Source organism: Carcharhinus amblyrhynchos, chromosome 2 (assembly GCF_965287045.1).
Source record: "Carcharhinus amblyrhynchos chromosome 2, sCarAmb.v2.hapA, whole genome shotgun sequence".
In the NCBI taxonomy this organism is placed as follows: Eukaryota; Metazoa; Chordata; class Chondrichthyes; order Carcharhiniformes; family Carcharhinidae; genus Carcharhinus; species Carcharhinus amblyrhynchos.
Window position 1 is genome coordinate 51,014,354 of NC_137325.1, and position 23,844 is coordinate 51,038,197.

The 23,844-nt window shown below is 47.0% G+C and overlaps 1 protein-coding gene across 1 annotated transcript in view; it reads right to left on the reverse strand.

Annotated features, from left to right (window-relative positions):
- The window catches only part of LOC145359739 (ornithine decarboxylase 1-like), a 38,697-nt gene that overhangs the window by 7,055 nt on the left and 7,798 nt on the right, over positions 1-23,844 (reverse strand). The window contains exons 5-9 of the mRNA XM_080214493.1: positions 22,669-22,841; positions 14,638-14,772; positions 12,926-13,007; positions 8,843-8,926; positions 6,694-6,856 (exon numbers count right to left, since the gene is read on the reverse strand). Of these exons, the coding sequence (XP_080070619.1) occupies positions 6,694-6,856; positions 8,843-8,926; positions 12,926-13,007; positions 14,638-14,772; positions 22,669-22,841 (637 nt within the window). The remainder of the gene's footprint in view (positions 1-6,693; positions 6,857-8,842; positions 8,927-12,925; positions 13,008-14,637; positions 14,773-22,668; positions 22,842-23,844) is intronic.

The following is a 23,844-nucleotide window of genomic DNA, read 5'->3' on the forward strand; positions in this document are numbered from 1 at the left end:
TGTGCGTCCAGGTTGAAGCTTTGCCCCTCCCTTGTTTTCGTAGGCCGTGCGTGCAATATGCAGAGGAAAGGTTTTATGACTGGAGTGCATGGGTGTAAAGTTAATTTTCCTGGTTCTTTCTGATGCTGTGATTTGTAACCCGTGGCCACTCGCCCTCAGTTGATTTTTTAAACTTAGCTACTTTCATGTGGAATGCAATGTCTGAAAGTATTTTCAATAGTCATTTTCATAAGAGAATTGGATAAATGCCTGTAAAGGAAAAGTTGTAGAGCTGCAAGGAAAGAACAGTGGAATGGGACTAATTGAATGCTTTCAAATGTCAGCACTGGCACAATGGGCTGAAGGGCCTCCTTCTGTGCTGCATAATTCTCTGATTCTATGGGCTAACTACGGGGCGGACTTGAAACTGGGAGAGTTTCAGATTTATCATTTGGATGCATTTTTAGGCCCCCCCATACATATCCTGCCTACAAAATTTTGAGTGAGTCTGATTCTTGCTGCAGAAGCCTGTGGGTGGGGCTTATCATGATTGACCTTAACATGATCGACACGAAACCCTACAGCTCTGACTGGAGCCTTTGACTGCACATGTGCAAAAAAAATGCTGCTCCCTTGCCAGAGCCCTCCCAGGTCAGATAATGCCTCCCTCTGGCTTCCACGGACATTGGACCCTCCCAACATTACTGACCCCCTTATTGCCCCACCTCAAGATATTTTCCAACCCCCCCCACCTCTGATGTACATTTTGGGGAGACACCAAGACGTTGTGGTAGGCCACGTAGGATTAGGAAGTTGTAGTTGCACAAAAATGGCACAGGTGAAAGACTACTAGTTAGGTTTTTAAGCATCTTAATGTTTTCTGTTCACACTTTTTAAGTTAACCACTCAGACAGATCCCCCCGCCCCCCCCATCCCCATCACCGATCGCAGTTAGAGTGGCAACGGACCCGCCTTCCCCTACCCCAGATCACCTGCCCTCACCTCCTCCAGATTCCAATGGCTATTATGACACCTCCCTCTCTCTCCCCTGCCCCCAATCATCATAGAGACACACATCTCCCTGCCCCCTGCACCCCCCCCATGCCAACATCAGCACACCTGCAAATACTCACCTGCCTTCCCCCCCCCCAGTGCTAACAAGCAAACTGTATGTAAATTGCTGGAACGTTCGGCCAAACTGTCTGCAGCTGATCTGCCCTCATGAGGGGCAGCTCCATTAAAAACCCAAGAATGGACAGAGGGGTGGCAATGAAGTCAGCACCCAGATTCACTGAGAGTGACGTCAGCAGGCTGCTGGATGCAGCAGAGGCAAGGCGGAGCACCCTCTTTCCCCAGCAGGACAGGCAAAATGGCCTGGAAGGCAGTTGCAGCCTGGGTTAGTGCCATGGCACTGGCCCCCAGAACAGCAAAGCAGTGTTGCAAAAAGGTCAATGACCTCATCCGGGCAGCAAGGGCGAGTGCTTAACCCTATCTAGCATCTTTCCCCAAATCTCCCCCAGGTTCCCCCACCCCAGCACCCTGCATGCTTTCAGCCCCATTACCTCAAGCACCTCCATCCGCAACCCCCCCCCCCATGCCCCAGAAGTGTCACTGTACTTGCCCTCTAAGGGCTACCCCCCTGATATACTGCAGGAATCAGGCCAACATTTATTTCATGCTCCTTCTGTCCCTAAGGAGGAGACTGACCATAACACCCATCAGGGGGTGAAAACAGGGGTTAGTGACCCTGACCTCTGGGTCCTCACCCTCTGAGGAGAGGGCAGTGGAGCAATCAGCGACATCATGGAGTTAAGAAGTCAGCACCTCTCAATCCTCCACTCAATTTGAGTCAATTACTGGGTGCCCATAGGTTTAAGGTGGGAGGAACAAGAGATGTACAAGGCATGTTTATTCACACAGAGGACGCTGGGTGCCTGGAACTCGCTGCCGGGGAAGGTCATGGAAGCAGATTTAAGGGCTGTCTTGACAAATACATGAAAAGGATGGGACGAGGGGCATATGGTCTCCGGAAGGCTAGGGGGTTACAATTCAGATAGGCAGCATGGTCGCTGCAGGCTGGAGGGCCAAAGGGCCAGTTCTTGTGATGTAACTTTGTGCTTTCTCTACGTTCAATGGAGAATTGTCAAGAAACTTTCTGGCATCCCAGATTCCTCTCCCTCCCTTGCACTTAACCTTGCGTCAGTGTTGTAGTGCAGATACAGATGGAGCAGGGCCATCTGGAATCGCAGCCCCTACTGCAGTTCCTGCCCATCCTGGAACTGATAGCTCCAAAAAAACTTCTCGGAGGAAGCGGGTGAAGGGACCTCCAAGGGTGGCACCATTTTGGCATCAGCTTCCACCTCACAACTCAGCATCCCAATTACACTCACATCGGGGGGTCCAGTTAGTCGTGAGACTTCTGGGTCACTCTCTGGTGAACATGACACATCTGATAATGTACGTCGGGTGGAGGAAGGAACATCTGAGGCCTGTGGCATCCGGGGGCCTGCCAGAAGCGAGGATTCAGCCGGCCCCAGGCTACATGTTGGGCCTCTGAGATCACTTCTCCCTCAGCTGCTGGAGATGCAGCAATAGAGCCAGGGAGTGCAGGAGGGGCTGACGGTCAGTGGACCAACTGCGAGGCTGTTGGGAGGAGTCCCAAAGCTTTCAGTCAGACCAGCTATTGCCTGTCTTGTGTGGTTCCCAGGCCAATACTGCAAGGGTGGCACCTGCAGTGGAAAGCCGAGGGCAGGTGATCCACACTATGACTGGTAGGCTCCGAGCAATGTCTGAGTCACAGCAGGCCCCAGCTGAGAGACTGAACAAGCTTCTCGAGGATCTGCAGCCCACGTTTGAGAGGCTCGGGAGCTTGCACGAGACAGCGCCGAGACACCGGGCTACTGGCAGCAGCCTTTGACAGTGTGGCCCAGTCACAGAGGCTCATGGCTGACGGGCTGCAGAGTGTGGCCCAGTTTCAGATGGCACTTGCTGCTGCCATTGACCAACTCAGGTGGCCATTGCAGAGAGCTAGTGCAACATGGGTAGAACGCATGTGGTCCTCCAGGACTGGCAGGGTCAGGTGATGCCAGAACTTCTGGAGTTCACTGCAGAAGCACCGCCATCCCATGAAGTGACCCAGGGCCCACAGGAATCCCAAGGGCTTGAGCGCATGCGGGGGCCTTCCAGCCAGGAGACTGTGGGTGTGGCTACACATTCTGACACTCCGTTCCTGACTCGGGGGCACCTCAGGGCCGGCAGGATGAAAAGGGCGTCATGGAAACATCCCAAACACTTTGAAACTGGCCAGGGCCCGCAAGTCCAGACCCTCCAGAGGACACCCACCAAACACATCACAGGCCACGGACCAAGATATTTTCCAACCCCCTCCTCCACCTCTGATGTACATTTTGGGGAGACACCAAGACATTGTGGTAGGCCAAGTAGGATTAGGAAGTTGTAGTTGCACAAAAATGGCACAGGTGAAAGACTACTAGTTAGATAGATTTTTAAGCACCTTAATGTTTTCTGTTCACACTTTTTAAGTTAGCACTTACTATTTAGACACTTTTTATTGTAAACAATAAATGTTTTTTCACCACCCACCTGTGACTAATTTGTCTCAGATTTGCCTCGAACAGGAATGCTGTTACCCTGACGATCGTTGGAGGGATCAGCTGAGGAGGCCCCTCCATGGTGTGTCACTGAGAAAATGAAGCCATTAGTTCCCCAGATCCCGTGAGTGATTCCCTCCCCTGCCCAGGCCACCTGCTCTGGGGCCCTATTTGAGGGTTCACTGATCCCTTACCCACTACACAGACGTGGGCCCAGGTGCCAGCGAGCATGCAGAACTCGGGTAGGAGTCAGACCCGTTTGCACCAGGGCATCATCATAATGGTGCTTAGCGAGTCGTCACCACTCTGCCAAAAAAAACTCGCAAACACAGAGTACCCAGGCCAATCACTCTGGTGTTACAAAGCTGCAGAAGATAATCGGACTTTGGGGAGGGGGGAAATGAAACCCACGTGCAGAAACACTGGCCCCAGTGAGCAAAGCGCCTGGTGATCAGGGCCTCCCACACATGCCTGATTCTTGCTGCCAGCCCTCCAGCTAGTGTTGCTTGGCGTGGTCCTCCTCCTCTTCTTTCCCCTTCTCTTCCTCCACCCCTCCCCTGTGACACCCGGCTGGTCAGCCTCCACATCATCTTGCTCCTCCAAAAGGTCACCTCTCTGCTGCGCCAGGTTGCGAAGGCCACAGCACATGACTACAACGTGGAAAGAAATCAGGGGGCTATATTGTAGGGCCCTGCCAGAGCCGTCCAGAACACCTGAACCACATTTTCAGGAGCCCTATGCACATTTCCACTATAGAGCGGGTGGCAACATGGGCCTCATTCTACGGGGTCTCCACCTCAGGTGGCATCAGTGGGTAACCCATGTCACCCACAAGCCATCCCTGCACCCTGGGCTCCTCCTCAAAGGTTTCCGCTATGACTGAGCTCCCCAGGATAAAACTGCCATGCACGCTGCTGGAGTATCTAGCGTAGACACTCATCTTATGATCACAAACCAATTGCACATTTAGGGAATGGAACCCCTTTCTATTGATGAATCTTTGTGGATTCTGATGCAGGGTCTTGAGGGCGATATGAGTGCAGTCTATAGCCTGCTGCACATTCAGCATCCCTGCAACGAAAACAAATCCTGCAGCCCGGGCTACCTGCTGGGCCTGGCCCAGGTTAAATTTGACACATTGGCCAGCTTGGGCATAAGGGCATCTGTGACCTCCTTGACACAGGCATGGACAGTTGACTGGGAAATGTCACATACATTACCGCTGGGGGTTTGGAAGGAACCAGTGGCATAAAAGTTTAAAGCGGCCATCAATTTGGCAGCCACCGAGAGTGGGTGCCCCCTCCCCGTGCCCCCGCCCTGAGGCACAGGTGTTGCACTTTCTCCTTTCAGAGCCAGACCTGTCGGTGGCACATGGTGTCCAACATTTGTTCAAACGACCCTCATGTGTGGAACTGCTGAGGTCTCTAATCTCTCCTCCTATGCCCCTTCCCCCTCCGGGCGAATGGTGGCCACTTCCTCCCTCAAATGGTCATCTCCCTCTACTCCTGTGAATAGTGTGGCCAGGGCCTTCTGTGCTTGCAATTCAGCCTCCAGCTCCTCCTCCTCAACTCCAGCAGCAACCAAAAGGACAGCAAGATCAATTGGTTGCATCACAAAATCCATCTGAATGGTGGGGGCCGGGGGGGGGGGGCGGTGGATTTGGAGAAGGGGAGAGACAGATGGAGAGGTTAAGGAACATTGCTTGCTCCCAGCCCAGCAACACACACACTGCCCATACTGCCCTCACCGCCACCCCCCCCCCCCACCCCAAAACAGGTCCACTCCCACCACCACCCCCCCCCCCCCCGCCCCACCGGCTCCACCCACAGGCCCCGCGGCAACACAGCTCCCCATCCCCCAGCAACACAGCTCCCCATCCCCCGGCAACACAGCTCCCCATCCCCCGGCAACACAGCTCCCCATCCCCCGGCAACACAGCTCCCCATCCCCCGGCAACACAGCTCCCCATCCCCCGGCAACACAGCTCCCCATCCCCCGGCAACACAGCTCCCCATCCCCCAGCAACACAGCCCCCCCCGCATCCTCTCCCTAGTAACACACACCCAGGCTCGTGCAGTGGTGAGCACAAACACTGCTGCTTGAAACGTCCTGAGGCCGCAGGCCTGCTACTTCAAAGGGCTCCCGGCACATCCCCCACCTGGAAGAGTGCTGTGTGCACGAGGATCCAACAGCATCCCTAAGACCCAAGGTCAGTGCTGAGACCCAGCTCTGTGCTGCAAATTGGACATTGGACATCATCATGGACAACAGCCCCCCACATATTCGCAGAGCCCTCATGGCCCGAAACACAACACGGCCACCACGAAACAACCTCCTGTAATGAGCACAGAACCATCCGACGGTAGGCATTTACCTCCTCACTGAGAGCGCCAGAATCAAACTTTTATTGAGCATGTCTGTTCCAGACCCATTTGGATTGGGCAAACACAGTGGTAAAGGCAGATGCACTGGGTAAAGTGGGGAGTGCAACTCGCTAATTGGATTAAAATGAATGCAAAATTATTTAAATTGACATCGCACCCATTTTGGGGAGGTTCCCAATCGTGCTGATTTTTTTGGCCTTGGTAAAGTGGGAACTGGTGCAAAAACAAAACACCTCATGCTTGACTTTACCAAATTTTCTTGCCTAAAAATACGATGGTAAAATATCTCCCTACACTACTGTTGGGAACCCAGACTGAATCCTCGCCTTGCTTTAGAAATCCACAACAAACATTCTTATTAGATGTTGCTGAAAAATAAACCAGAATGAGAGCTTGGCTGATCTATTATCTTTCAGCAGCCTAAAAATCATTCTTAATGTTAATCCTGGCTGAGATCAGCTAAGGTAACACAGGCCAAGAATGCAACACCAAGCTTTACTCGTGTTGCATCTTCAGACTTTAATTACTGTCATGGCTTGAAGCAAAATGGAGCAACTATTCTTTCTCTTGTCTGTATGAAGTAGACAACTTCCACTTCATGTCTCCTCCAACTCTGTTAATCACTGGAATAAATCCACATCCCATCACATGCAATATATTGCCACACTTGTTCTATATGCCACTTGTGTATTGAATATTTCAATGATGGTGAAAAATACCATTGGAGTGGGATTGAGCCTTTCTAATAATTTTTCGAGCAATAATATTGACTGCCAGTGTGAAGGTTGATGCCACATAATAACAGCCAGGTTCAGCAATTATCTTGACACCATTTTCTTCAGGAAAGTAAATGTCCAGTGCAGGATTGATCACTGCTGTTACCTGAAACAAGGTAAAATAATAAGAGGCAAATGTCAGATCGCTAACACTTTAATTTTAAGTGAAGTAATTTGGAGAGTATGCACATTGATAAAATTCTCATGTGATTTGATGATAAATAATATTCATTATTAATAATTATTAGCATGTTGTCCTGAAGAGTATGTGAGCGGTGTGGTGGCATAGTCGTTATCAGTGCTGCCTCACAGCACCAGGGACCTGGGTCTGATTCCAGCCTTGGGTCACTGTCTGAGCGGAGTTTGCCCGGTTCTCCCCGTGTTGGCAGAGGTTTCCTCTGGGTCTTCTGGTTTCTTCTCTCAGACCAAAAGACATGCTGGTTAAGTGCATTGGCCATGCTAAATTCTCCCTCAGCGTACCGAACAAGTGCTGGAGTGTAGCAGACTAGGGGATTTTCTCAGTAATTTCATTGCAATGTTAATGTAAGCCTACTTGTGACACTAATGAATAAATTATATAGAAGTGAGGAATGATCATCACATAAATATTGAGAATACTCAGCAAGAGAAGCAGAATATGTGGACAGATTAACAAAACAAATAAGAAATGTCATTGACCTGAAACAATGAATTATAGAATCATAAAATTTCTATAGTGCAGCAGGAAGCCATTTGGCCCATTGAGTCTGCACCGACCACAATCCCATCTATGCCCTGTTGCCATAATCACATGCATTTAACCTAGATAGTCCTCCTGATACTAAGCATCAATTTAGCATGGTCAATCCAACTAACCCGTACATCTTTGGACTGTGGGAGGAAAACAGAGTAGATGAAGGAAACCCATGCAGACACAAAGAGAATGTGCAAACTTCACACATCAGTGACCCAAGCCGGGAATTGAACCTGGGTCCCTTGCATCGAGAGACAGCAGTGCTAACCACTGTGCCACGATCTTACTAGAATTTGGCCAAGTGTTGTTTTTCTCACCGGAACCAACGTGTTTCTCCAGAGAAATAGGCTGGCTTTCTCTTTGTATCTTACCACACTCTGTCAAAAAAACAGCTGGGTGAGTTTGACATTGTCTTGTGGGAGGGTGGGGCCTAGATATGCTGGCAAAGTCCGGTTATACAGAATTCAGGCTGCCATATTTAAAGGGCATCCCAATTAGAACATGAATGATCCTCCCACCATTGAATGTTCAGTGGGACCTCCCCCTCTCTGATTGGAGTTGGCACCTCTCGTCCCCAACTGTCAGTGCCAACATGTCCTGCCTGAACAATAGGCCTTTTCCCCCCCAACACCCCACCCACACAGTCAATGCCAACATCCCCCTCCACAAATGGCTATTGCCAGCATCCCCAGCTTCCACATCTGCTCACAGTTACCACCACATACAAATGAAGCCCCCACTCCCCCCATGAGGCTCCCACTAGGATCTGCTAGGTTGGCATTGTGGCAACCTGTGCCAGGGGGCATTGCGTGGCCATGTCCCTCTCATCCCCCTGGTAGATCCCCAGGACAGGTTCATGTTGGGGTGAAATGGTTGTCAACCTCACTGACCTGATATGACTTCAAGTCGGCATGGTATGAATATACATGGCGGGGTGGGGAAGGCTGTCTGCCTCTGCTGCCTGATCAATTAAATATTTCCAGCAACTTTTGTTTTATTTCAGGTTTCCAGCATTGGTAGTATTTTATGTTGGGCTGGGTGTGCATGTGTCATGTCTGAATCCAACGCCTTTGTTGATGCTGACTGGTTTGTGCAACAGGTCCCCTCACTGAATGTGACCCAAGGAGAAAAATGAAGCAAAATGCTGCAGCTGCTGAAAACCTGAGACCAAAGTAAAACTGCTGGAGATAATCACCAGGTCAAGCAGCATCAGAATGTACAAAAGTAGTTTGCACTGTTCTTTTACTTGTTTGCGTGTCCAAAAATCACTTCCCTATATGCTCACAAACATTGAATTCCAGATGTTAATAAAGAATATTCATAGGTCCTCAACGATGATTTTAATTCATTTCACTCTACCTCTTCAAATGTTAAGCTGTCATTTCCAGCTTGTGGAAAACCACCTCCAATGTCAAGCACATCCATACGAAATCCGAGGTGAATCTGTTAAAAATTGGGAAAAGAAATGCAATTTTGGCATCATGTATAGCATCACCGTAAGGAATGGTTCCTTATTCTGCTTTTTATCATGGTGCTTGGAGTTGCACAGTGCTTTTATTCCAACCATCATTTAGCTTTCATTTGGCAGGTAATTTTAACAGCCCCTTTTGCTGCAATAACTGCCATCCACCCCACCCACGCCATCCTCTCCTCCATCTACACCATCCCCTGCCCCACCTCCACCCCAATTAAGTGCTAGACTGTAACTACCTGCAATTATCTTTGATGTAAAACTTATTGAAACCACCAAGGGTGGAATTTTCCCACCCCTCCCGCCACAGGAATTGTAGTGGGTGGGATGGGAAAATACATGCAAAGGTCAGTTGCTCTTGGGACAAGCATAGCCAGAAAATTCTGTGTGGTAGCCTGCTCAATATTCCACTCGCACTATCCAACGACATGCCAGATTCTACACATTGTTATACAGAATAAATCACATTCTAGGTGCTTCATATATTTTTAGAAAAACATTATTGGAAAAGGAGGGCTGACCAAAAGTTGTCCCAAAAAGAATAACACCATTGGTCACAGAATATGTCACAGTAAGAAGTCTTACAACACCAGGTTAAAGTGCAACAGGTTTATTTGGTAGCAAAAGCCACTAGCTTTCGGAGCACTGCCTCTTTGTCAGGTAAGTGGGAGTTAGGTAAGAACAGAGTTAAAGGTGATCCATGCAAAATATTTGTCATGGACATTTTAACATGTCCATATAAAATTCTTTGTCCACTGTTAACAAAACAAGGCCAGGATTTTTCCTGGGTTTCCCTGCCTGCCATCCAAGGACTCATCAGTGAGCACATTGCCACCGATACTAGCTGCCCTGCAGCCATCAACAGAGCCGGGGGGATGAGTCCCTCACTCGTCCTGCCACAGAGAACTGTACGCCAATCCTATTGATTGGCAGTTCTCTATAATCCCAGATCGAAGCGGCAGGAGCCAGAACTGGGACTTCCCAAAAATTCATTTATAGCATGTGGGCATTGCTGGCTAGATGATAATTAATTGCCCATTCCTAGTTGCCCATGAGAAGGTGACGGTGAGCTGCCTTCTTGAACCACTGCAGTCTCTGATGTGTAGGTACTGTTAGGAATGGACTTACAGGATTTTGACCAGCAACAATGAAGAAACGGTAATATATTTGGAAATCAGGATGGTGAGTGACTTGGAAGGAAACCTCCAGGTAGTGTTGTTCCCAGGTATCTGCTGCTCTTGTCCTTACTGATGGTTGTAGTTGTGGATTTGGAAGGTATTTCCTGAAGAAACTTGACAAGTTGCTGCAGTGCATCTTGTAGATGAGTCAAATGGCTGCCATTGGTCATTAGTGGTGGAGGGATTGAATAATTGTGCAAGGGGCACCAATCAAGCAGGCTGCTTCACCTGGATGGTGTCAAGCTATGTGGGTGTTCCTGAAGCTGTCCTCGTCCAAGCACTGGAGAATATTTCATCACACTCTTGACTTGTGTCTTGTAGACGATTGACAGGTTTTGGGGACTCAAGTGAGTTAATCCCACAGGATTCCTAGCCTTTGGCCTGCTCTGGTAGCCACAGTATTTATATGGCTTGTCCAGTTCAGTTTCTGGTCAATAGTAACTCCCAGGATATTGATGGGGGTGGGGGGGTGGATTCAGTGATGGTAAAGCCATTAAATGTCATGGGGCAATGCTTAGATCCTCTCTTGTTGGAAATGGTCACTGCCTGACATTTGTGTGTCGCAAATATTCCTTGTCACTTGTCCAGATCTTGCTGCATTTGAACAGGGGCTGCTTCAGTATCTGAGGAGTTGTGAATGGTGCTGAATATTGTGCGATTATCAGTGAACATCACCACATCTGACCTTACAATGGAAGTAAGGTCATTGCTGAAGATAGTTTGGCCTAGGACTCTACCCTGAGGAAAACCTGTAGTGACGTCCTGGAACTGAGATTGATCTCCAGTCACCACAACCATCTTCTTTTGTGCCAGGTATGACTCCAACCAGCAGGGGGTTTTCCCAATGATTCCCATTGACTCCAGTTTTGCTACGGCCTCTTTAAGCCACACCCAGTTGAATGGGGCCTTGATGTCAAAGGCTGTCACTTTCACCTCACCTCTGTCATTCAGCACTTTTGTCCATATTTGAACCTAGGCTGAAGTGAAGTCAAGAGTTGAGTGACTCTGATGGAACACAAACTGAACATTTGTGAGCAGGTTATTGATGAGTAAATGCTGCATCATCACATTGTTGATGTTTAAGAATGGACTAATATTGTGGTAACTGGCTGAGTTGGATTTGTCCTATTTTTTGCATATATTACATACCTGGGCAATTTTCCAGGTGGATGGCAGTGTTGTAGCTGTAATGGAACAGCTTGGCTCGGGGTGCAGCAAGTTCAGGAGCACAAATCTTCAGCAGTGTTGCTGGAATATAGTCAGGGCCTGTAGCCTTTGCTGTATCCAGTGCCTTCAGCCATTTTTTTTAATATCATATGGAGTGAATTGAATTGGCTGAAAACTAGCACCTGGATGCTGGAGACCTTCAGAGGAGACTGAGACGGATCATTCACTAGGCACTTCGAGCTGAAGACTGGTGGGAATACTTCAGCCATGTCTTTTGCATTGAAGTATTGAGCTCCACCATCACTGAAGATGGGTTTCCTCCTCCAATGAGTTGTTTATTTGTTCACTACCATTCATGGCTAGATGTGACAGGACTGCAGAGCTTGGTTGTAATCCAATGGTTGTAATATTGCTTAGCTCTGAATATTACTTGCTGCTTATGCTGTTTGATAATCCCATTTTGTAGCTTCACTAGGTTGACACCTCTTTTTCAGGTATTCTTGGTGTTAAGAACATAAGAACATAAGAGATAGGAGCAGGAGTAGGCCATCTAGCCCTTCGAGCCTGCCCCGCCATTCAATAAGATCATGGCTGATCTGTCGCTGCTCAGTTCCACTTTCCCGCTTTCTCCCCATAACCCTTAATCCCCTCTCTTATCAAAAACCCATCAACCCGCATCTTAAAAATATTTAGCGAGGCAGCCTCCACCACTTCAACGGGCAGAGAATTCCAGAGATTCACCACCCTTTGAGTGAAGAAGTTCCTCCTCAACTCTGTTCTAAACCGCCTCCCCTTTATCTTGAGGCTGTGCCCCCTAGTCCTACTGTCTTTTTTGAGCGGGAAGAGTCTCTCCACCTCTATCCTATCCATCCCATTCATCATCTTATACGTCTCAATGAGATCTCCCCTCATTCTTCTAAACTCTAACGAGTACAAGCCTAGTTTATTCAGCCTCTCCTCACAGCTCAACCCCCTCAACTCTGGTATCAACTCCGGTATCCGGTGTTACTCCTATCATACCCTCCCGCACTCTACATTGAACCAGGGTTGATCCCCTGGCTAGGTGGTAACAGTAGAGTGAGGGATATGCCTTCCCATGAGGTTACAGATTGTGATTGAGTACTATTCCACTGCTGCTGATGGCCCACAGCACCTCATGGATTCCCAGCTTCTCATTGCTGGGATCTGTTGAAAGTCTATCAAATTTCATGATAACCAACAACGGTTTCATGGTCATCATTTGACTTTTAGTTCCAGATATTTTATTGCGATTTTAAATTCTGCCATCCGCTGGGGTGAGATTTGAACCCAGGTCCCCAGAGCATTACCCTGGATCTCTGGATTGCTAGTAAAGTAGCAAAACCACTGTGCCACTGCCTCCCCACAAGCAGTCCACAGTGTTTAAGTCCCAGGAGCTCAGTGTGGGTGGTCTCCACACAAGGAGATGAGGCCTGGGGGTTGGACAAAGAAGGCTGAAGAAGGCCATCTGAAGAATTTGACAGCCAGGTATTTGTTTAAAATAACCATGCTGGATCACTCAAATGGCACAATCTGATTTCGTTCATATCATAAATGTTTTGGTGAAAATTTCCTCCTTTGAAAATTAAACTCTAAATGAAAACATACCCCTATATCAAAGACAGTGCGTGCATCTTCTATAGCACGAGCAAAAATCTTCGAGTCAGTACAACCACTTCCAACATGAAAGCTGTGAAAAGAGGAGATATGTTGAGGCTGGGATTGGCATATCTTGCACATTGAAGGAATACACATCCATTCATTTTTCACATGTGTGTTCAGTAGCAAGGCATATTTACCAGAAATTCATAACCATTTAGATCATTTTATTCTTTAATGTAGCTTGTACCTGCCAGCTGTGCAACATCTCCAAAAAGCTCAAAATTTCTACTGTTGAAAATGCAGCACACTGTGCCTTGAGAACACAGTCCTTTTAGTTCACTTGATGAACCTGCCAACCAACTGGGCCTTAGGTTAGTAATGGAAGGCCGGATTACCCTGAAAGTTTGGAACCTATTCTCAAGTCCAGTTCCAGGTCCCAATCTTGCTCAAGATTGTCTTGCAAAATCTAGCTGAACTTTGAAGGAAGAAGCCAACCATTTGCTTACCTCCACCATTACCAACCGGTTAAACTAGGCAGGCGTGATGAGCAGGGGCAGGTTATTTAAAGGGCAAATGTTCACCATCAACGTGGTTGCAGGCAGACTGAGTGTGCAACACTTCGATGCAGCAACATGGTAGGACGACTACAGGATTCATCAACTCCTCCTTGGGGTTTATATCAGAGGGAGTGAGAGCCTGTTATTTCCAGTGAGTGGGATGAGGAAGCTAGCCAGTCAAACTAAGTAGGCATGATTGAAGGTTACTAGAGAGGTGAACAGCTATGTGAGTAGGGCTGGAGTCTAGTACAGGAAGCCTTTGAATGGGTTACTGAGGTCTGGTAGGGTGAGTAAGATGCATTATCTGGATGTCAGCCACTAAATATCATCTGCAAACCTCTAGTGCTCAGGGAGAACTGAGGACATATGTCTCTCAGCTGAGGGAAGAGCTGATAGCACTTTAGTTTCCGCATAATGTTAAGTTCTTCCCATGGACAGCAAACTTCCAGGATCAGTGCATGATGTCCAACTAGGAGCTATCATAATCATGACGCTCCTAGCCTTCACCTTGCCAGGAAAAATAGAGCGCACAATATCTGTGAGAGGGGTGGTTCTGGGAGTGGAGTAGTCAATCTGACCACATTGATGGTAATGGAGGACCTGACCTTGCCGGGATAGCTGCAGGACAGGCAATTGCTGAGGATGAGATGAACATCTGGCAGAAAGAGGCTGAAAGCATCTTACTTATCCAGTCTCACCAAACTGACCTTTATATTCCCTTCCAATCATACATCAAATGATTGGTTATACACATAGAAACTGATGCAATAACCAGATGCAAGCATGTGCATTTCACATGCAAATAGTCAAGGCTCAGGTTATAGTATTCATATTAATATAATATATTAAACTGTATAATTGGCCTAAATTTCACTCTTTAAAGCTTGAATTTTTGTTTGAAAACACAAGCAAAAAAAATTGCCATTGTGTCATTTGCGCATGACATCGTTGTAATCATGTTAACCTTTCTTTGGAATAACGATGACCTCCCTATAAATTGCCTGCCTGAAAAATGAGGAAAAATAACAATGATAATCTTATCTAATGTGCATAAAATCTGTGGTAGTAATTACTGAGGTGTACTGAGTGGTTGAGTTAGCAAATAAAATATCGCAATACACATGTTGCAAACTCCTAATTAACAAGGAAATATTTTCCTACCTAACCCCAATGATGTCCAAATTCAAGGCCTTTACACATTCCATCAGATGGTTACACTCACTAATGGACGCTCCAAACTTCTCACTCAAATGGCAAAAGGATGTCGAGTCATCGGTGGCAATGCGAAGAATCAGTCTAAGATAGCAGTAGGAAAATGGATGTGAACATTGCAGAATAAAAGAGAATTGCAATATTCATGCAGAACAATACATCCTGTCCTCTTTGAACACTGAATCCCTACAGCGCAGAAGGAGATCATTTAGCCATTGAGTCAGCACCAACAGCAACCCACCAAGGCCCTATCCCCATAACCTCATGTATTTACTCTGCTAATCCCCTGACACTAAGGAGTAATTTCACATGGCCAATCAACCTAACTCACACATCTTTGGACTGTGGGAGGAAACCGGAGCGCCTGGAGGAAACCCACGAAGACATGAGGAGAATACAAAAATTCCACACAGTCATCCAAGGCTGGAATTGAAGCCGGGTCCCTGGGATTGTGAGGCAGCAGTGCTAACCACTGTGCCACTATGTCATCCATACATCAGCATACTGGACACGTGCTGAACTATTTCCATTTTTCAAAAAACATTTTAGAAGGATTTAGAGTGGAGAACATTCCTGTTCTTAGTTTTTTCAGGTTTCAAGTTTGTGCTGTGGACCAGGTGCCGATTCTCATGATTTCAACCATTTTGAAATGGGTCGGGGTGAGCAACAATATTGTTCTTAGTTTTTCAGGTCTGCAATCCTTGCTGTTTTGAGACAAATGGAACAAATGCAGGTGCTCCATCTCGTGCAACCATTTCAAATAGATTTAGGATATCGGAAACAATAATTTAAGGAGGGAAAAACACAAGGGGTGAGATTTTCCAGCCACGCTCACCCCAAAACTGGATAGTCCTGCCTGCGGGCAATGGACTTTTGCGATTCCCATGGCGGGCAGGACGGGAAAATTCCTCCCAAGGAATGGGTATGTGGATATTTCAGAACAGCGGGATTCCTGCCTTGGATGTCTGCCTTGGAATTCTGTACGTTTGTCTGATGACCCTCCCCCCCCACCTCTGCCACACGACCATGCAAAAGCGGGGGGCTGTATATGAGAATCGCTAGGAATGCTTCTGCTCTGGAGGAAGTCCTCCAGTACACACAGGAGCATGTGTCCATGTTTGTGATGCCCCTCCACAACATTGCTATTGTCAGGTCGCAGCCATTGCTACTGGGAATCTGAGGGCCACCACAGGAGGAGGAAGAGATGGAGCAGGAAAATGTATTCCTGAGAGGCCATCCAAGAGGGCTCGCGCAGGCACTACTCCCCAAGGCCAAAATCCCTTTGCTCCACCTTTTTAACCATTTAGGTGCCTATAGATGTCTTTTTATGCTGGCTGCCCGTCTCTTCACATATTGCATTTTCTACATTCAATAATTGTGGAATGCCACATCTAACCTCAGCATCCCGAGGTGTATGGCTGGGAGCAGAACAATCAAATTGAACTTCCCCTTCTGAAATAGGCTTAGCATATGGAGTTTGATGGTGGGGGGATTGGGAGGAGGGGGGTGGTGGGTGGTGAGTGGACAATGTCTGAGGAACTCACACTCATTGTTCAGGCTCAAAAGGCAAGAATGGCAATTTGGAAGATATCAGAAGACATAGCAGTCGATGAAACTGTATCTACACGAGTCACTACTTTTCGGAGAGGAAAACTGAGGGAAGAGCAAGATACAGGATGATATTCTACATGATACCATAACATGGAATTATATACTGGCCTTAAAACAGAAAATATCCCACAATGCATCAAACGGTAGGAAATGGATACCAAGTAAGAGTTTGGAGAGATGACAAGAATCAAGAAGATTTTCAACATGCTGTTTTACTTTTTTTAACTGCTAATAAGTGCTTCAATGGCAGAGTATAATGTGTTGTGTTTGTGTAGTTGTTGGATATATGATATTGTGGCTTTAAAGGGGCATTTCCCCTGAAAAGGTTACGTTGCTCACTGATCCAATTAGGAGCCAAGTTGGGACTTATTCAGACTTGCCTGGGCTTGTTCCAGGAGCGAGAGTATTGGACTTGTGGATTTTTCCTTGCTGTGTATAGTTTTTCAGTTAACAGTGGGGTTTGAGCCTTATCTCACTACACCACATTAGTGACAAGGATACATTGGAAGACCTGCATGGCCAGCTGCAATTCAAGACCAGGCTTCAACTGGATTTAGACCATAATAGCAAAACGTGAGTTAAATATGCCTTTGATTGGGAAACCTAAAGCTTTTGGGCCCAATGTGAAGCACTGGGGTCAATACATTGAGTGCCTCAAATTATTCTTTAGAGCCAATGGAACAGAGAGGGAGGAGAAACAGCAGATTTTCCTGTTGTCAGTGTGCACAGTCCAAATGTACAACTTGATCTGGAGCTTAACTTCTCCAGTGGCCTGATACTAAATCTCTTGAGCAGCTGGTGGCATTAGTAAAGAGCAACCTTTTTTTAAATCACCTGTAATCATGCAGCGGTATATATTTAACTCAACTGGCAGGAATCCGGGGAGTCTAGTGCAGAACTTGTGGCCATTTGAGAGAGCTGGCTGAGCAGTGTAATTTTGGAATTATGCTCCAAGATATGCTCAGAGATGGTGTGGGGTGAACAATTTAACCATACTGGAAAAGCCGTTGGCTGAAATGGATGTTACATCGGAAAAAGCCATGGAGATTGCACAGGCAATGGAGAGTGCTGAGAAGTGTGCTTTGGAACTACAGAACATGCAGCATTGTGAGGTGAATAGATTTGGGGGAGGGGTCCTGAGTGATTCTGGCACTAAAGATGAGAACATAAGAACATAAGAACATAAGAAATAGGAGCAGGAGTAGGCCATCTAGCCCTTCGAGCCTGCCCCACCATTCAATAAGATCATGGCTGATCTGTTGTGGCTCAGTTCCACTTTCCCGCTCTCTCCCAATAACCCTTAATCCCCTCTCTTATCAAGAACCCATCAACCCGCTTCTTAAAAATATTTAGCGAGGCAGCCTCCACCACTTCAATGGGCAGAGAATTCCAGAGATTCACCACCCTTTGAGTGAAGAAGTTCCTCCTCAACTCCGTTCTAAACCGCCTCCCCTTTATCTTGAGGCTGTGCCCCCTAGTCCTACTGTCTTTTTTGAGCGGGAAGAGTCTCTCCACCTCTATCCTATCCATCCCATTCATCATCTTATACGTCTCAATGAGATCTCCCCTCATTCTTCTAAACTCTAACGAGTACAAGCCTAGTTTATTCAGCCTCTCCTCATAGCTCAATCCCCTCAACTCCGGTATCAGCCTAGTAAACCTCCTCTGCACTCCCTCCAGGGCCAAAATATCCTTGCGCAGGTGCGGCGCCCAAAACTGCACACAGTACTCCAGCTGCGGCCTCACCAATGCCCTATACAGCTGCAGCAAGACCTCCCTACTTTTATATTCAATCCCCCTCGCTATGAAGGCCAGCATCCCATTCGCCTTCCTGACCACCTGCTGCACCTGCAAGCTGGGTTTTTGCGACTCATGCACAAGGACCCCGAGGTCCCTCTGCACCGTCGCCTGCTGCAGTTTTTCGCCACGTAAGTAATAGTCCTTCCTACCATTCTTCCTACCAAAGTGGACCACCTCACACTTGCCAACATTAAATTCCATTTGCCATTTCCTGGCCCATTCGCCCAGCCTATCTAGATCCTTCTGCAGACTCTCCACACCCTCCGCACAATTTGCCTTTCCCCCAATCTTGGTGTCATCAGCAAATTTCGACACCCTGCACTCGGTTCCCTCCTCCAGATCATCTATATAAATGGTAAATAGCTGAGGCCCCAGCACCGACCCCTGGGGCACCCCACTAGTCACCAACCGCCAATCCGAATAGCACCCATTGACCCCCACTCTCTGCCTCCTATTTGACAACCAATCCTCTATCCACGCTAACACCCTACCCCCAACTCCATGTCCCCTGACCTTCTGCAATAACCTCTTGTGAGGTACCTTGTCAAACGCCTTCTGAAAATCCAGAAAGACCACATCCACCGGCTCTCCTCTATCCACTGCCCTAGACACATCCTCATAGAACTCCAGTAAATTTGTCAGACACGACTTCCCTTTAATGAAACCGTGTTGCGTCCGCCCTATCAAGCAATTCCCTTCAAGATGCCTCGCAATTTCCTCCTTAATGACGGATTCTAACATTTTACCTACCACAGATGTTAAACTAACCGGCCTATAATTCCCCGCCTTTTGCCTGGCACCCTTCTTAAACAACGGCGTAACATTAGCCGTTTTCCAATCTTCCGGCACTTCCCCGGAATCCAGCGACGTCTGGAAAATAACCACCAAGGCATCCACTATAACCTCCGCCATTTCTTTCAGAACCCTCGGATGCATTCCATCTGGTCCTGGGGACTTGTCCACAATCAGCCCCTCCAGTCTGTCGAGCACCGCCTTTCTAGTAACAGTAATGTCATTAAGACCCTCCAGTCCTACCACCTTTCCATCGCTAACACCCGGCAAATTATTCACGTCCTCCTCCGTGAAGACAGAAACAAAAAAGTTATTCAAGACCTTAGCCATATCCCCATCCCCTACCACTAGCTCCCCTTTCTCATCCTCTAAAGGACCAACGTTCACCCTAGCCAGCCTCTTCCTTTTTATATATTTATAAAAACTCTTGCTATCCTTTTTTATATTAAGTGCTAGCCCAGCCTCATAGCTTCTCCTACCCTCCTTTATCAACTTCTTTGTCAATCTTTGTTGACATTTAAACCTTTCCCAATCCTCTTCTCGCCCACTGCTCTTAGCTACTCTAAATTCCTCCGCTTTTAATTTAACACTTTCCTTCACCTCCTTCGTTATCCACGGCTTATTACCTCTCTTCCTACTGTCCTTTTTAACCATTGGAATAAATTTCTGCTGAGCACCAAGAAAGATCTCCTTAAAGATCCTCCACTGCTCCTCAGCAGACCTACCTTCCAACGCACTCCCCCAGTCCACATTTGCCAATTCTTCTCTCATCCTACCATACTCCCCTCTATTCAAACAAAGGACGCGTGTCCGGGAACCCACTTTCTCCTCCTCCATCTGCACCAGAAACTCCACCATACAATGATCACTCTCTCCAAGAGGATCCTTCACCGCAAGGTCCCTAATTCTACCCGCCTCATTACATAGCACCAGATCCAAGATAGCTCGCTCCCTCGTCGGCTCCAACACACACTGTTCAAGGAAATTATCCCGGCAGCATTCCAAGAACTCCTCCTCGAGCCCACCTCGTCCAACATGGGTCGACCAATCAATATGCAGATTGAAATCTCCCATAACTACTGCCGTCCCATTCCTGCACGCCGCACTTATTTGCGTGTTAACAGCCCGCCCCACCTCCAGATCATTATTCGGGGGCCTATAGACGACACCCACCAGCGTCTTCCTCCCTTTGCTGTTCCTAATCTCCACCCACAACGATTCCACGTTCTGCTCTTTGGCTCCGATATCATCCCTTGCTACCACCTTGATACTATCCTTAATCAGCAGAGCTACGCCACCCCCTCTTTCCTCCTGCCTATCCTTCCTAAACACTTGATAGCCCTGTACATTCATCTCCCAGTCCCTGTCACCTTGCAGCCACGTCTCTGTAATGGCCACCAGATCGTATCCATTTGTGTCGATCTGCGCCACCAGCTCATCCACTTTATTCCGAATGCTTCGTGCATTCAGATAAAGCGCTTTCATCCCAGCCTTCACCTGGACCCTATTTGCCGTAACGCCACCAATTGGGACATCCTCAGCCTCTTCCCTTACCTGTACCCTATCCTTGGGTGCAGAGGTGTGTGCAAACAGAAACTGTGAAGAGTGGGGACTAAGGAACAAGAAGAAGGTTCAGTCAACCCAGAGACTGAAAAAAGTGTTACCGGTGCAGGGAAGCACACCATTAAGAAGTGTGAAAATTTATGAGCGTAATCTGCTTTGAATGCAACTAGAAGGGCCACGTTTACATTTGCTGCAGAGAATAGGAAGGACCAATGGGAATAAAGGTACTCCCTTAATAATTTCAACTGAAATGTATAAAATAAAGAGTGACTCACAGAGTGACTCCAAAGACAGGCCTGTGGCGTTACACTTGAATATTTTAAATGTGTGTAAATCAGCCCCCATTGTAATTGTGTTATTGGGAAATGGCCTTTTGCTCCACAAGTAAGTAGACAGGAGCTTCAGCCATTGCGATGGGAGAAGATACATACAAATATTTGAAGGGCGATACCCAGGAAACGAAATTGAAAGGCACCTCGACGAGGTCAGTTACATGTATGGGAGAATCCTTAAAAATGTTGGGAAAAACATCCACGCCTGTGATGTACCGGCATCAAATCAGATCAACCGCCTATCATTGTGAAGGGTTTAGGACCCAGGCCATTAGAGTGAGATTGGTTGAGGCAGAGAAAATTAAACTGGCTCAATCTTCAGCATAACCAAGAAAGGTTTCCACGGGGTTTTAAAGGAATACCAAGAGATATTTTGCAATGAACTGGGGAAAATACAGGGTATCAAATTCATACTCATTCAACACTTAGTTTTTTTTTGCTAACATCACCCCCATGATCTGTGTTAATTTGGACTCCATTCCCAATTTTTTGGAGCTCAACAAGTGCTCTATGCTTTGCATGAACAAATTGAAATGGAGCTGCTGATGTTATAGGTGTTGGGATTAATGAGGCCAGTACAATTCTTAAAGTGGACAGCCCTTTTGTTCCCATGCTGAAGCCAGACAAAACATTTATAACTGTAGAAACTATAAATTAACCATGCACCAAGTGGCCAAGCTGATGGTGATCCAATCCCAAAGATTGAGGACCTATACACAAAGTTAGCAGGAGGACAAAGCTTTATCAAATTTAATCTTGGCAGCATTGACAAGTGAAGGAGGAGTTAGCCCAAATAGTTCATCAAGCGGGGAGCAGATGGAGATTGCTCCAGCAAGTAAGGGGCTTGCCCAGGAACTCCGTTTCTCCCAGCAAGTTTGGAAATCACCAGAAAGACTGGACTTGTAATGGACTGTATCTGATGCCCTATCACCTTTGAGTTATTTTTGTAAATTACTTATCCATTGTTGTGTATATATTTCAAAACTTAAAGGGGGAGGGATGTGGCGTCGTTATCTTTAAGAGGTGCTTCCCTTAAAGGGTCATGGACCAATGGGTCAAAATCAGGAGCTGAGTTGGAGACTCACTCAAATTTGCCTGGGCTTGTTCCAGCAGTTGGAGTGTTGGGCTTGTTTGGAGTTTAAGGCCTTTGTCTTGCTCTGTAATGTGTATAGTTATTGTGTGAATAAACATTTGTTCAATGACAAGAGTTTGAGTCTTATCTCACTACCCTATATAGATGTATGTTATATATGCACAAAAGTGTGAATGCAAGTTTCAATGAAATATTAACTGATCTTAACCAATGGCTGTGTCATTATTTGTTATATTGGAGGTGAAGCCAAAGACAAATTTCCATTTTTGTGTGGACAGTAATATTCCATTCTATTCTATTTTGACAGGGAGAAAAGCAATCAGTCAGAAAGGTTTAGAGAAGGAGTTCCAGAAAAAGCAGATAACTTGGCAGCTGAAGGTTTCTGTCAACAGAAAACAGAGGCAAGAAAGGGAAGGGAGCACAGGGGGTCAGAGTTGAGGAAGTGAGAGTTCAGATGTCGAACAAGATAAAGGGCGGAATCTTCTGGCTGTTCATGCCACCTGGATTTTCTAGTCCTGTTGCAATGAACAGAGATTTGGTTGAGTGCCAAATTCTCCATCCTTGATTGCAGCAGGGTGTGAAAGACTGGTAAGATTGCATCTTTAGTTACTGTTCAGTCGGGCAAGGCCTTGAAGGAAAATGTAAATTAGAATGATGATTTTGAATGTAATTTTTTTTGACAGGGAGCAGTGAAGCTATGCAAATACAGAGGTATATGACGAAGAGTTAAATTGAAATTGTCAAGTTGAACAGCTGATTCTAGCATACAAGGAGATGCTGTCCACTCACTTGGCAGTAGGATGATTCATTGCAACTTTGGATAGTTCATCTTCATTATCAAAGGTCATTATCTGAACCCCACAACTGGCAGCATATTTAATATGAGAGCTCTCCTTGCAGGGGTTTGCATAAATGATTCTCTCTGCAGGGACCCCAATGTCTCGTATCAATGCAATCTCATTCTGGTGGGAAGGAAAGGCAAAGTTGGGTTATGTGGCTGGCAGTATTCTGCTTTTTAAAATGCATTCACCACACCTTACAGATGTACAGCCCAGCTTGACAGCAGCTGAGGAAACCAAACGCTGCACACAAACACATGATGATGATATAAATAAACACAGCTATAAGTTGTCTCTGGGATTGCTACAGCATACAATACTTCAGGGCCTGCTTTTTTGTGCAATTCTTTATAACCTGAAGCTGAACTGAGAGTCAGCCCATTCACCGCAAAAAGCAACTATATTCCAGCATCAGAAGTCTACAGAAAATTGATGAATGGAGGGGTATAGCAGCCATATGGTAGAAGCTTTATAACGTATTGTTCTTCATTCTACAACCTTCACCATCTTCAACAGTTACCAAAATACCATGACTTCAGGAAAGTTCCACACAAACCAAATTATAATGGCTTATGTACAGTTTGGGTTGTGCTTGGTTGCTTATTCTATGAGAAATGTGCATAAGGCTGACCTTCTGCAGGCCAAGCTCACCTCTTCGCCCACCCTTCCCAAACCACCACTCCATCCCGCAGGCCTCACTCTCCCCCTGTTTCATCTCGCAGGCCACACTCTCCTCTTGCAGACCCCATTCCCTTCTCTCCCCCTCCCTGGCCCCACCCTCTGCTTGCAAACCCTGCTATCTTCCTGCTTCCTGTTGCAGACTGTACACTCCTCCACCCACTTTCTCTTGCAGACCCTACTCTCCTCCCTCTGTCTCTTGCAGGCCCCACTCCCTCAAGCAAGCCCCACTCCCTCAAATAAACCCCTGTTGCCTCACATAGGCCTTGCTCCCTCGCACAGGCATTACTCCCTCATGCAGGCCCTGTGCCTGGTCCTCAACTCCAACATTGAGAGCAGCATGGAAGAAGAATCACAAGAGCCCAAGATGGAAGAACTGTCACAATGCTCACCCACACCCTGTACCAGTGCAGAGACATACACCATGAATCAGACAGGTGGTGCTCCC